Genomic DNA, 14,379 nt, shown 5'->3' with positions numbered 1-14,379 from the left:
ATGTCAAAAATCAGGTGGTGCTGTGCCAACTTTAATCAAAATGGCACCTGGCATCCACGTGGCAACAAAGCCCTCTGCTGCCCCCACCAAACTGCTGAGTTTGGCCAAAGTGACATTTTGGTCTACCATCTTGGTTCAAAACGGGGCCAATGTCAAAATGCTGGCAGAGATTGCCACCCCCAACTTGAGGACCCTCGTGCCAAGCCTGGTGACAATATATTGAGAGGCGGTTGAACCTATGACCGAAAACAGGCAAAGTCACACCAAAGTGACGTTTGGGGCTGCCATCTTGACACAAAATGGCACCATGCATAGAAATGGTGATGAACCCTGAGCTGAGTTGGCTGGCAATATCCTGAGAGGCAGCCAAGGCTGTAGAAAATAAGACAGGCAGGCAGACAAGCTGCTTTCCAAATATTTAGTAGATTGTCTGAAATCATCTGGAGGGATGAGGGTTAAGAGGTAGTTAGGAAAGGGAGGGACAAAGCCATAATGCGAAAATGTGGAAGCCATCATTTAATCAAAAGATAGGAATGTAATTACAAGATCTAAGGGGAAGAAGAAGAAAAATGAACATTTATGGGCATCAACAGAGCATATTCAAAACCCAGCAGTATTGCAGGCTGCTCCTTTTGCAGAAAATAGTGTAAAATAAAGAGTGATCCTTTCACCAGGTTTTTATTTCACCATAATTTGTTTCAGTGGCTGGCTGAGGTGAAGGAAGGACGGCGGGGAAGAGTGTATGAAATATGGAAACATTTCCAGTAGGATTGTGTTCCATATTTAATCCGTTTATTCTTAGTCAAGCTAGTTTTTTTAATATGCACATGAAATGTTTGTGCCACTGTTATATTGGTTTGCAATGAGAAATATATATTTAAAAAGCTGGCTGTTCTGTGGCTAGTTGATGCTCTTTCAAAACCAAAACTTTATGTCCCAAGATGTAAGAAAACCGATTCGCATAGTTGGAAAAATGAAACAAAAGCTCTTCTTTTCCAATACATCATTTCCAGCTTTCCAGTCAGTAAAAACAGGGATGGCAGAAGTTGTCGTTTTCCATTTGCTGTTAGTTTTCAGCTTCCGTTTTCCTTAACCACTGACAATGGCTACAAAGGCCGGGGAGTCCGATCTGAAGGCGAAACATATCCCTATCCTTGCTGTAAAATACTGTATTTAAAAGAACTGCATTTAATGATGTTGTTCTTCCGAGAAAGCATTACAACATTCAGAGCAAAATAAACCTAGGCGTGAAGTATCCCTTAATCCTCATAAAAGATGAAGAATCACCCAGAAATAAATATGTATATATACATATATATGGTGCACATGGTATTTGTTTGGAATTTTTATTTCTTGAAAATAATAATTCATACAAATGGACACAGTCACAAACATGATTTTAACCCAAAATATTGCTAGCCTACCACATTACCAGGAAGGAATCCATGTAGGCAATGAAATGCAGCTACTTTTCAGTAGTCTAGTGCCTCTCTCAATCTCTCTCTCTCTCTCTCTCTCTGCATCCCACGAATAATATATATTAACCGGTGACAAAAAGCATAATGCTCGTTTATAAAAAAAACTTTTATTTTGCACCTCAAAATCTCTTCGAAATGTCTTCATTCTGAAATAAGGGGAATTTGTGCCGAAATTAGGAGAAACTGTTTTTACTTTATTAAATTATTCTAAAAAAATAAGACAAGAAGGTAGAAAAAACAATGCACTGCGTGGCATAGAAAGAAAAATGGGAAAAATCGTTGTCCTGAGAAGTTCACCAACTGCTTCGCTTTTAGGCATTTTTAAACATATAAAAAACAAAGGATCCCAAATCTCAAAAATGGTTTGTCGAATGCCTCCCTTATATATATTTTTTTTCTTGTTGACAACTAAGCAAACAAACCCTTGTTAATGTTCTAAAAACTGTACACAGACAAGTACATTCATGATATAATTAAACTACTAACTTCTCTGGCTTAACAAAGAACCCATAGGACACAGAAACAGTGAGTCAGGTCACTGAACAGGGACAAACTACATTTTTATATGGAGGAATAAAGTTTTCAAATCTTTCATCTCCCACCATTTCTCGTTATACTGCATTTTGGACCACTTTCTAAAACATAATATGGCCTCCTCTGTATGTTCATTATTTTGCATCTATTCAAAGTCCAATCGGTTTTCCGCACGCTTTCCAAAGTTGCCCGGGCTGGGAATGATGTTTTCTTAGGCTACAACTGGTCGCTAGGGTGGTCTCTATCAGCTTCCGGTTTGACTGTCTGGCCCGGAGAAGGAGCGTGGGGAGGGTGGGCGACAGGAGGAAGCCCATGCGATAAGGACATGGCGTTGGGGACTATTCCTTCTACGGCGGTAGGTAGGCCAGGTGGAGCCACGCTGACAACCCCGGGAGGATACCTGCTGAGAGAAAGAAGAACACGCGTCAGAGATCTGTTGAGACCCAATGTGACTTTTTATTTTATTTTATTGTGTGTGTGTGTGAAGATTTCCTACAAAATTTAAGGAAGAGTAACTTGTAGCACAGGGATGCGGGTGGCGCTGTGGGTTAAACCACAGAGCCTAGAGCTTGCTGATCAGAAGGTCAGCGGTTCGAATCCCCGCGACGAGGTGAGCTCCCATTGCTCGGTCTCTGTTCCTGCCAACCTAGCAGTTCGAAAGCACGTCAAAGTGCAAGTAGATAAATAGGTACCGCTCCGGCGGGAAGGTAAACGGCGTTTACGTGCGCTGCTTTGTTTCACCAGAATTGGCTTAGTCATGCTGACCACATGACCCGGAAAAACTGTCTGCGGACAATCAAGCGAGATGAGTGCCGCAACCCCAGAGTCGGTCACGACTGGACCTAATGGTCAGGGGTCCTGTTACCTTTAACTTGTAGCACATGACAACTGTTGTCTGAGGCATATCTATCGACCTGGAAGTCAGATTCACTGAATGCATGAACATGAACAAAAGATCCCCAACTGGCAACTTTTAAGCTTTTAATCAGAAATGAAATCTTGCAAAGGAGTGCTACCGTGTAAATAGGTAGCCAGAAGTAAAAAGGTAAAGGTACCCCTGCCCGTCAGGGCCAGTCGTGACCGACTCTAGGGTTGCGCGCTCATCTCGCTCAAGAGGCCGGGAGCCGGCGCCGTCCGAAGACACTTCCGGGTCACGTAGCCAGCGTGACGAAGCTGCAGCTGGCGAGCCAGCACCAGCGCCGCACACAGAAACGCCGTTTACCTTCCCGCTATAAAGTGGTACCTATTTATCTACTTGCACTTAGGGGTGCTTTCGAACTGCTAGGTGGGCAGGAGCTGGGACCGAACGACGGGAGCGCACCCCGCCGCGGGGATTCGAACCGCCGACCTTTCGATCAGCAAGTCCTAGGCTCTGTGGTTTAACCCACAGCGCCACCCGCGTCCCTAACCGCCAGAAGTAGAAATCCCATTAAAAAGAGGAAAAGTAGCTTAATGCCGCATTTAATTGCTCACTTACGAAAGGAGGGCTGTTAACTATTCTGACACTCTTGCAGATGATGTTGCTACCTCTCAGGGGCGGGGGAAGGTTATGGAGCTGCCCCCCCCCAATTTAGCAGCAACTACATGGGAGATCAGTCACTAGAGCATGAGTAGGCAAACTAAGGCCTGTGGGCTGGATGCGGCCCAATCGCCTTCTCAATCCGACCCGCAGACAGTCCGGGAATCAGCGTGTTTTTACATGAGTAGAATGTGTCCTTTTATTTAAAATGCATCTCTGGGTTATTTGTGGGGCATAGGAATTCGTTCATATTTTTTCCTTTTCCAAAATATAGTCCGGCCCCCCACAAGGTCTGAGGGACAGTTGACCGGCCCCCTGCTGAAAAAGTTTGCTGACCCCTGCACTAAAGCTTCCCTCCCAAAAATCTGGTTATTGTGGAGTATCAGCTGCCGCACCCCACCCCCACACGTCCACAAGAGATTTGGAAGTTATAGCAATAGCATTTGATGGGAGTGGCATTTGACTCAAAATGTTAAAACCTTTTGAATCTCTTCTCCCCGAGTTGACGCCTCACAAGGACACCTCACCCTCAGAATGTCGACAGATATACATAGTGGATACTGTCTAGAGCAGACAAAACACCATTAAACTGGCTGCGAGAGAAATTTCTTACCTGTATGCAGCGCCATTGAGCTCTGGGTGAACAACTCCTGGGTCCATGCTGGCCCAATGTGTAGCTGCAGTCAAATGTTCTTTGTTGACACAGTTCCTCAGGTTGTCTGGAATGCGACCTAGCCAGACAGTTAAATATTGCTGCATAAGTAAACTCCGCATGTGCAAATAACGTCAGGTTAAAAATAAAAGGCACGCGAATGTGCGTGACACGTTAATGGCCGTTTTTCATTGGCTGTTATCAGTTCACCCGGCATGCCCCACGGAGAGCCTCAAGGTCCATAAATAGCAACACCCTAGTGGTCCCGGGCCCTAAGGAAGTTAGATTGGCCTCAACCAGAGCCAGGGCCTTTTCAACTCTGGCCCCGGCCTGGTGGAACGCTCTGCCTCATGAGACCAGAGACCTGCAGGATCTGATTTCTTTCCGCAGGGCCTGTAAGACCGAGTTGTTCCGCCTGGTCTTTGGCTTGGAGCCAATTTGATTCCCTCCCCCTCTTTTCTTTTTCGCTTTCTCCTCCTGTGATGAAGCTGCATTTTAATATTTTAATGTTTCAATATTTTAATGTTGTATTTTAATCTTGTTTTTAAATTATATTCATTCAACTTGTTTTTATTATTGCTTGTTAGTCGCCCTGAGCCCGGCCTTGGCTGGGGAGGGCAGGGTATAAATAAAAATTATTATTATTATTATTATTATTATTTGGCAAGTTCTCTCCTTCGTTTGATATTAATCGCTATGAAGTGGTACCTTGAGTTACAAATGCCTCAGGTTACAAACGCCGCTGACCTGGAAGAGTTACCTTGAGTTGAGAACTTTGCCCCACGATGAGAACGGAAATCGCGTGCCGGCGGTACAGCGGCAGCAAGAGGCCCCATTAGCGAAAGCGCGCCTCTAGTTAAGAACAGTTTCAGGTTAAGAACGGACTTTCGGAACGTTTGTAACTAGAGGTACCACTGTAATACACCTAGGGTCAGGTGTGCACCTGGTCCACACCACCTGCCGCAACAAAACGACCCCACACAACCTGACTTTGGTGAGGCTCCACCAGCTTTGTAACCGCAGTGGTGTTCAGTTCACATTCAGAGTCGTGCTTAAAAGTCAACGTTTGGTATGATGGAAGATTGGGTTAAATTATGGGAAACTGACTTAAAATTTACAGATTGTTCCCTATTGAAGGAGAATTACATGAAGATGATGTACAGATGGTACACAACACCAGTGCAGTTAGGGGAAATGTACAAAACTATTTCAAATATATGTTGGAAGTGTAAGGAAAAGGAGGGGACATTTTATCGTAAGTGGTGGGATTGTAAGGTAATTAAAAAATTTTGGGAGATGATATACAACGAATTGAATAAAATGTTCCATTTAACATTTGTTAAAAAACCCGAGGCATTTTTGTTGGGGATTGTAAGGAAAGACCTGCCAAAAAAGTTGAAAAACATCTTCATGTATGCGACAACGGCCGCGAGAGTTCTGGTAGCACAAGGATGGAAGACTGAAGAAACCCCAACTAAAGAATCATGGCAAGAAAAAACGATGGACTATGCAGAACTGGCAAAACTGACATATAAGCTATGGGACAAGGATAACTGTGACTTTAAGGATGAATTTGAACCCTTTACAAAGTATCTGAAGACGCAACAAAGCGAACTGGACTCCTTGGCTGGCTTTGAATAAACATTCACAAACTTTTTGTTGATAATAAATAGTTTGAGGATCTATACAACTGCGTAACATGCAGAAAAGAGCATTCTTAGAGAAACCAAAGACTGGAACTGAGGGAAGTCGGGGGGTGGGGTGGGGGGTGTTGTGTGGGAGGGGGGAGGGAGGAAAAATGAGGGGAACACAAGGATGATATGTTTTTGGATAATATGTCTTGTTATAATTTTGAATTTTTTTAAAAAAAATTTTTAAGTCAACGTTTGCAAAGTTAGTAGTGCCACACTTAGCAAACGTTATTCCAAGCCGGTTTGGTGTCCTTTGTGCTACTGATGTTCCAGATACAGAAGAACGGCATGCTCGTTAAGGAAGAGTCGGTAAAAGAACACGTACGCTTCAGGTTACAGACTCCGCTAACCCAGAAATAGTGCTTCAGATTAAGAACTTTGCTTCAGGATGAGAACAGAAATCGTGCTCCGGCAGTGCAGCAGCAGCAGGAGGCCCCATTAGCTAAAGTGGTGCTTCAGGTTAAGAACAGTTTCAGGTTAAGTACAGACCTCCGGAATGAATTAAGTACTTAACCCGAGGTACCACTGTACTACTGATGTTCTACATACAGAAGAACGGCATGCTCTGTTAAGCCAAAGGAACAGTCAGTAAAACAGTCCGTAAAAGAACACTGAGGGGAACATGGCTGGCACCTGTGATAGCTTTCCGGATCTCTCGGGCTGCTTCTTCCCGCATCTCTATTGAGGCCTGCTCACTGTACCACGCAGCGTGGGGAGTACAGATCAGATTTGGCGCATCCTTCAGGGGACCCTGACTAAAGCTGAGAGAAAAAGTAAAGAAAGGTATCATATACTGTACATCTTATACTGTAATTAATCATCATCATCATCTTCCTGAACAGAGGCTTTTGTGTGTTTACTAAGAATAAATATAAAAAGGTATACCATTAGGTCCAGTCATGACCAACTCTGGGGTTGTGGCGCTCATCTCGCTCTATAGGCCGAGGGAGCCGGCGTTTGTCCACAGACAGCTTCCGGGTCATGTGGCCAGCATGACTAAGCCGCTTCTGGCGAACCAGAGCAGCGCACGGAAACGCCGTTTACCGTATTTTTCACTCTATAAGACGCACCAGACCACAAGATGCACCTAGTTTTTGGAGGAGGAAAACAAGAAAAAAAATATTCTGAATCTCAGAAGCCAGAACAGCAAGAGGGATCGCTGCGCAGTGAAAGCAGCAATCCCTCTTGCTGTTCTGGCTTCTGGGATAGCTGTGCAGCCTGCATTCACTCCATAAGACGCACACACATTTCCCCTTACTTTTTAGGAGGGAAAAAGTGAGTCTTATAGAGCAAAAAATACGGTACCTTCCCGCCAGAGCGGTACCTATTTATCTACTTGCACTTTGACGTGCTTTCGAACTGCTAGGTTGGCAGGAGCTGGGACGGAGCAACGGGAGCTCACCCCGTCGTGCGGATTCAAACCGCCGACCTTCTGATCGGCAAGTCCTAGCTCTGTGGTTTAACCCACAGCGCCACCCACGTCCCATTAAGAATAAGTATACACAGCCAGAAATGAACTGCAAACACTGACGACTTCCATTTCTCAACAGCACAGCCAGTGCTGAGGATATTGGGAACAACAACGTGTGCATTTGAGGAAACAGTATTGAGACGGGGTTTGAAAGCCCAGAGTAGATGTTTCCATAGAGTTCGCTGGAGGAAGATATATGTAATAAAACAGTAAGGCAGCCATTTGCCTAGATAGAAAGAGAAGTATTTATGGTAAACTTTTGGGAGAGTTACCATATTTTTTGCACCATAACACTCACTTTTTTCCTCCTAGAAAGTAAGGGGAAATGTCTGTGCGTGTTATGGAGCGAATGCCTACGGGTGGCGGGGGGGGGATCTGCCACAGTCGTGAGCAGAGGATCCATGGTTCCCCTTCTTTCCCTCCTCCGTGGCTCGCTTCGAAACAGCAAAGCGGGAGAAGAGCCGCTGAGTGTGGAGGAGAGAGGGACAGAGAGCCTGCTTCTTTAAAGGAGCAAAGCGAGAGAGGAGAGGAGCTGCGTACAAGATCCTCAGGATTTTTGCATTGGGCTACTCCAAACTCACTGTCAGATCACATGTCTGTGGCCACAGCATGAACCACAAAAACCATACATCCATGTTTCGTTTAGAATTTTTTTTTTCTTGTTTTCCTCCTTTAAAAACTACGTGCGTGTTATGGTCGGGTGTGTGTTATAGAGCGAAAAATACGGTAGTTCTGGAGTTGCTGGTTCTGTGGTAATATGAGAGGAACATGGTTCATTTGAACAGTTTCTCCCTGCCTTCATATCAAGTCTCAACCAGGTCACTATCTCGGCACCTCAAACAGATCTTGAAAGTACCGTATTTTTCGCTCTATAGTATGCACCCGACCATAGGACGCACCTTGTTTTAGAGGGGGGAGAACAAGAAAAAAAATTCTCCCCCCCTCTGCCCAGCGTCCCTTCAGCGAAGCAGCAGGAGGCGCTGCGCAGAGAGGAGGAGAATTTTCCTTTTCCCCCCTCTAAAACAAGGTGCTGTTCAAGGTGCGTTCAGCCGCCTTCAGGTGGCTACCTTGGAAGCCTGGAGAGCGAGAGGGGTCGGTGAGCACCCACCCCTCTCGCTCTCCAGGCTTCAGGTTCCTTTCGACCTGCTCTTTGGGGCTGGTGGGGGGAAGCCCACCACCAGCCCCAAAGAGCAGGTAGGGGAGCAGCGGAAAGGCACGCAGCCTTCCCGTTGCTCTGCGAGCTTCTCGGGGCTGCCGGGGAAGCCCAGGGCTATGGCTTCTTTAGCCCCGCGCACCCTCTCCCGGTTGGAGAGGTGGCATGCGGCTAAAGAGGCTGCTGCCATAGCCGCGCGTCACCTCTCCAGCTGGGAGAGGGTGCGCGCGGCTATGGCAATACCCCCACCTCCCGCAAAAGCCCACAGGTGTCACACACCCTTTAAGGAGTGCACGGCTCCTGTGGGCTTTTCTACGAGGAGGGAGAAGGGACTGACTGGCCGCGTCAGTCCCTTGTCCCTCCTGAGGAAAAACCCGCAAGAGCCGCGCAAAGCTTGTGTGCGGCTTTTGGGGGCTTTTCCTGCCTGCCTCCTCCCTGCATTCACTCCATAGGACGCACACACATTTCCCCTTCATTTTTGGAGGGGGAAAAGTGTGTCCTATAGAGCGAAAAATACGGTATGATTGAGCTGTATACTGGGTGGGTGGGCTTCCCTGGCCAAAACTTGATAGTGGAAAGGGATCAAACAGCATCTGAATCCATGGAAGCTATCAAGGTGTTGTCTAAACTTTTGTGTGGACCTGTTAAGTGCTCACGCATCGTCCAAAAACACTACCAGTCTCTCAGAGCCGTGCAGGGCAGAGAATATAGATGGAGGAGAGGCCAAGCAGTAAGGCGGGAACATATTTTTGCTACGAAATACGCCTTTTATCCTTGGAAGATTGTGTAGAACCATTAATTTCCTACTAATCAGAAGCAATGGCGAGTTGAACCTGTTGCTACCCAGGCCAGTGGTGCGAAGGCGAGCAAAGGCTGGCCACCAGGGGCACATAATTGATATTTTCTTTTTAATAAATAGCGGGAAACAACATATTCTGGGTCACTGCATATTCGGATAATAATCCAGAGATGCAAGTATAGGAGACACTTGGAACACTCTAGGAAGGACCAGAGAATCTTCATTTGGAAGGTGGCGCTGTGGGTTAAACCATAGAGCCTAGGACTTGCCGATCAGAAGGTCAGTGGTTCAAATCCCCGCGACAGGGTGAGCTCCTGTTGCTCGGTCCCTGCTCCTGCCAACCTAGCAGTTTGAAAGCACATCAAGTGCAAGTAGATAAATAGGTACCACTCCGGCGGGAAGGTAAACGGCGTTTCAGTGCAGTGCACTGCTCTGTTTGGCCAGAAGCGGCTTAGTCATGCTGGCCACATGACCCAGAATCTGTACGCCGGCTCCCTCGGCCAATAAAGCGAGATGAGCGCCGCAACCCCAGAGTTGGCCACGACTGGACCTAATGGTCAGGGGTCCCTTTACCTTTTTATTTTTGTTTAGCAATAGAACAGGCACTAAACAGGAAACAGAATCACCTGAATGGTTCTGACTCGTGTACGTCCAAGGCTGCCCCTCGTATCCTTCCTTCCTTCAGGGCCTGTGCAAGTGCTTTTTCATCTACTAGCCCTCCTCGAGCCATGTTCACAAGGAAGGCTCCCTGTCGCATCTGTGGGAAGTTAAAATGCCCAGATTAAAAACACGCGAAATAAAGTTGATGTTAGTAGAGGAACCAGCCGTCATTGGAACAGCCTACACGCAAAAGTGGACCACTTGCCTTACTACACACTGGAAAAATGCTACAAAAATCTTCTTATAAACCAAGCTTAAAAGGTGAAAATAGCCAAGCAAAACTGCATCTTTATCACGGTTAAACTGAACAAGGCCTGGGCGGGGGGGAGCATCAAACAGATTAACTTTTGCATTTGACAGATGTTCAGTCTGCGTTTAAATGCTATAATGTAGCCTAAGGCAATACTGAAAGCAAACCTTAAAAATATGGTTTAAAAATACTTTCCGTCTAGTTAACAAGACTTTAAAATGTGTGCCCTGTTGTACTGCACTGAAGTTAGATGACAATTTGTGAAATTTAAGACTCTGAGTCGCTGAAAGGAACTGCCGTGGCTTTGGAGAAAGTGCACAGGCTGTTTCTTCTACCTTTCACAAGAAACTGAACTGATTTACTGCAAAAAATTTTTTTTTAAGGTAAAGTGAATAGAAATTACTAAAAACGAGACATGTGAAAACAAGCACCCATTAGCAAACAAAATGTGTTTGCTTACTGAGGCAACAATGTAATTTTCTACTTGCCTTAACATATCAATGGAAACACTTAAAGTTGTACCAAGTAGAACAGCACAGCTGTCGACATAAAAATAAGTGACATATTAATAACTTATCAGAACACCTTGGCAGTCCAAGATCCTTTAGGAAAGCGGAAATATTTAATAAATTATAAAACTGACACAGACAATTTTAGCTTTCAGTAATACGCTTATGTCGATTTCCTGTTTCATCAAGTTTCACGGCTTTCAGAAACTTGCAAGCAAACATATCCATAAACTATGTTAATGTAATTCAACAAATGGCCAGCCCATAAAGTTGAGATTTCTTGCTTGCTGAAACCCAATTAACTTGAAACCCAGAAAACTGTAGAAATCAGTTTATGTGAAGCGTATGACTAGATAAAAGACAAATCATGAACTGCCTCAAAAGAGAATCCATAGAATTAGCTGCACAGCAAACTCTGCTGGTTGCAATAAAGAAAAGAAAAGGTTTATGGCACCTTAAAGATCAGAGCATTCATTTATACCAACATTTCTGCAGCACAGAATTGACACTGTAATTAATATAAAAAAGAATAAAACAACAATTTGAAGTACCTCATTTGATTGCAGGAGCAGCAAGATAGCAACAGGTTAACTAATGCCTTTATATTTCTTTATCTGACATCCTGCTCTGTGCCACGGGCTCAAGACATCTCAGAGCAGCTTTTCTAAACGTTAATACCCCGTTCCCTGGGAACCAAAGCACAACTCTAAAAATCAGTGGAAAAACTAATGTGCCCTGAAAATGCCTGCTGAGATCAAGGTGGTTTTGCAACCTGCCTAAATAGAGGCCATGAGGCAGCCAGTGGCTATTCCATATTCTGTTCACCACAGCTGAAAAGCCCTTCTGCCCAGTCGCCAGACCTCTTAAAGCGGGGGGGGGGGGGGCACCCAGAAATGGATTGAATTCTCATGTTCTCATGCAGGTTCACAGATGAAAAAGAGATTCTTGGAATTATTGCAGCACAACCTTCCATGAACTAGGTGCCAATACATCAGGTGGATGGTCTGATCACCGAACCTCAGAGAAGTGGCTGCATAATGCAACAATTGTTGTTTAGTCGTTTAGTCGTGTCCGACTCTTCGTGACCCCATGGACCAGAGCACGCCAGGCACTCCTGTCTTCCACTGCCTCCCGCAGTTTAGTCAAACTCATGCTGGTAGCTTTGAGAACACTGTCCAACCATCTCATCCTTTGTCGTCCCCTTCTCCTTGTGCCCTCCATCTTTCCCAACATCAGGGTCTTTTCCAGGGAGTCTTCTCTTCTCCTGAGGTGGCCAAAGTATTGGAGCCTCAGCTTCAGGATCTGTCCTTCCAGTGAGCACTCAGGGCTGATTTCCTTCAGAATGGAGAGGTTTGATCTTCTTGCAGTCCATGGGACTCTCAAGAGTCTCCTCCAGCACCATAATTCAAAAGCATCAATTCTTCGGCGATCAGCCTTCTTTATGGTCCAGCTCTCACTTCCATACATCACTACTGGGAAAATCATGGCTTTAACTATACGGACCTTTGTTGGCAAGGTGATGTCTCTGCTTTTTAAGATGCTGTCTAGGTTTGTCACTGCTTTTCTCCCAAGAAGCAGGCGTCTTTTAATTTCGTGACTGCTGTCACCATCTGCAGTGATCATGGAACCCATGAAAGTAAAATCTCTCACTGCCTCCATTACTTCCCCTTCTATTTGCCAGGAGGTGATAGGACCAGTGGCCATGATCTTCATTTTTTTGATGTTGAGCTTCAGACCATATTTTGTGCTCTCCTCTTTCACCCTCATTAAATGGTTCTTTAATTCCTCCTCACTTTCTGCCATCAAGGTTGTGCCATCTAGGATGCAACTAATTGCAAGACTGCCATTATTCTGTAGGCAGTTTTCCACCTGCAGAACTAAGAAATGGTTGTTTTGATTGGCAAGCATACACTTCTGATAATGTAAGTTCAATAAAAACTAAGTTACGGCTGTAAATGCCATGGGTGATCTGCAAACGTTTCAGTTAAAAGTCCGAAATTATTTCAAGTACTCTCCTCTGCCAATAGCCTGACAAATAAATTGGGATGCGAATGCTTGTGAGTATTAGCACTGAACACAAGGGGGCAGTAGCCACTTAATCTACGAATTGAGATGTGCAGAAATTTTATCGGAAGACAACTTTTCGGTTCACGAGTAAACAAAGATCCACGTGATTAAACTGCAGTGGTAGGATGTGACATTTCTTCACCAAGTAGAACCTATTAATAGGATAGACGGCAGACAAAATTGATACCTGGTTGCCTGGCAGAACCACTCGCCTCTCAATATACACTGTCACAATATATCTGCAATATATCTGCAAGTAAGTAAGTAAGTAAGTATCTCTAAGGCGATGTTTCTGAAGTTCTTAGAACACACAAAAATTGCTATGTAAATGTTAACTCTTATCGTCACTGTGACGTTATCCGAAACGTACCTGTTTAATGGTGAAGTCGTTAATAAGGTGATGGTTGTGTTCGTTTAGGCTGCAGTGGAGGGTGACGCAGTCGCTGTGAAACAACAAATCCTGCAAAGTCGTCACCCGCTGAAGTCCAAGGGCACGTTCCATGCCATCTGAGAGGTACGGGTCGTAGAAAATGACATTGAAGCCAAAGGCTTTTGCACGTAGTGCAACCGCTTGGCCAACTCGTCCTGCGGGGAGGGGGAGATTTTTTTTTGTCTTACAACAAATATTGTTGAGGCAGGTAGAAAGCAACCCACCCATTCATGCAGATGGGACTTGGATGCAATGTTAAACTACCGTATTTTTCACTCTATAAGACTCACCAGACCACAAGACGCACCTAGTTTTTGGAGGAGGAAAACAAGAAAAAAAATATTCTGAATTTCAGAAGCCAGAACAGCAAGAGGGATCGCTGCACAGTGAAAGCAGCAATCCCTCTTGCTGTTCTGGCTTCTGGGATAGCTGCGCAGCCTGCATTCGCTCCATAAGACGCACACACATTTCCCCTTACTTTTTAGGAGGGAAAAAGTGAGTCTTATAAGGAAAAGGTTTTGCTTCTGCTTTCAATTAACCATGGTTTATTATCATTATCCCCAAAGCTGAATCTTAAATATGGTTTAGGACAGTGTTCTTCGATTGTGGGTCCCACCTGCGGCTAAGCTGGCTGAGGATATTGTCCAAAAACATCTGGTGACCCAAGGATGAAGAACACTGGTTTAGCAGAATCGTAAACCAAGGTTTGACATTTGCTTCTTTCCCTAACCATAGTTAAGAAAATCCAGTTTATCTGGGTCCAAGGATAACACGTGGACATAATTAGTTGGAAGTGGAAGCAAAACCTTCCCATCTACTCCTCCTCATGGTTGCAGCAGAAGAAGAGAAGGGAGCTCACAAAGCAGAGAGCCATTCATATTATGCTAAGCCATAGTTTAGTGTTACGTCAGAATGAGGTCGCAGAGTACGTACACAGTGGTCCAACTTAAAGAGTTCTAATGAAACATAGGGGCAGGGAATGGAGAAGAGAAATTTCCAGTTCCATTAGGAAAACATCACTGTTACTCTTCCACCCCTCCCCAGACTTTGTGTAGACTCTTGCCCACTATGGTTCAACAAACTTATTTCTGCTAGAGAGTGACAGGGCGGTTCTGGAATACATTTTAGAAATGAACTACTGAGCAAAATGGGATGCGGGTGGCGCT

General features: G+C 45.0%; 1 protein-coding gene across 4 annotated transcripts in view; it reads right to left on the bottom strand.

Annotated features, from left to right (window-relative positions):
* Nucleotides 1-1,316: 1,316 nt before the first annotated feature.
* CTBP1 (C-terminal binding protein 1) overlaps nt 1,317-14,379 on the bottom strand; it is a 58,782-nt gene continuing 45,719 nt past the window's right edge. For 3 of the 4 annotated variants that reach the window (XM_053387782.1, XM_053387779.1, XM_053387781.1), the window contains 5 exons: nt 13,154-13,368; nt 9,924-10,054; nt 6,508-6,635; nt 4,145-4,262; nt 1,317-2,415 (listed from right to left, as the gene is read on the bottom strand). In XM_053387782.1, coding sequence (XP_053243757.1) covers nt 2,229-2,415; nt 4,145-4,262; nt 6,508-6,635; nt 9,924-10,054; nt 13,154-13,368 — 779 coding nt within the window. In that variant the 3' untranslated portion in view covers nt 1,317-2,228. The remainder of the gene's footprint in view (nt 2,416-4,144; nt 4,263-6,507; nt 6,636-9,923; nt 10,055-13,153; nt 13,369-14,379) is intronic. The other variant, XM_053387780.1, reaches the window with a different exon arrangement.

The sequence above is a fragment of the Podarcis raffonei genome, chromosome 5, assembly GCF_027172205.1.
Source record: "Podarcis raffonei isolate rPodRaf1 chromosome 5, rPodRaf1.pri, whole genome shotgun sequence".
Classification (NCBI taxonomy): domain Eukaryota; kingdom Metazoa; phylum Chordata; class Lepidosauria; order Squamata; family Lacertidae; genus Podarcis; species Podarcis raffonei.
This window is presented reverse-complemented; position numbering and strand designations above follow the sequence as displayed.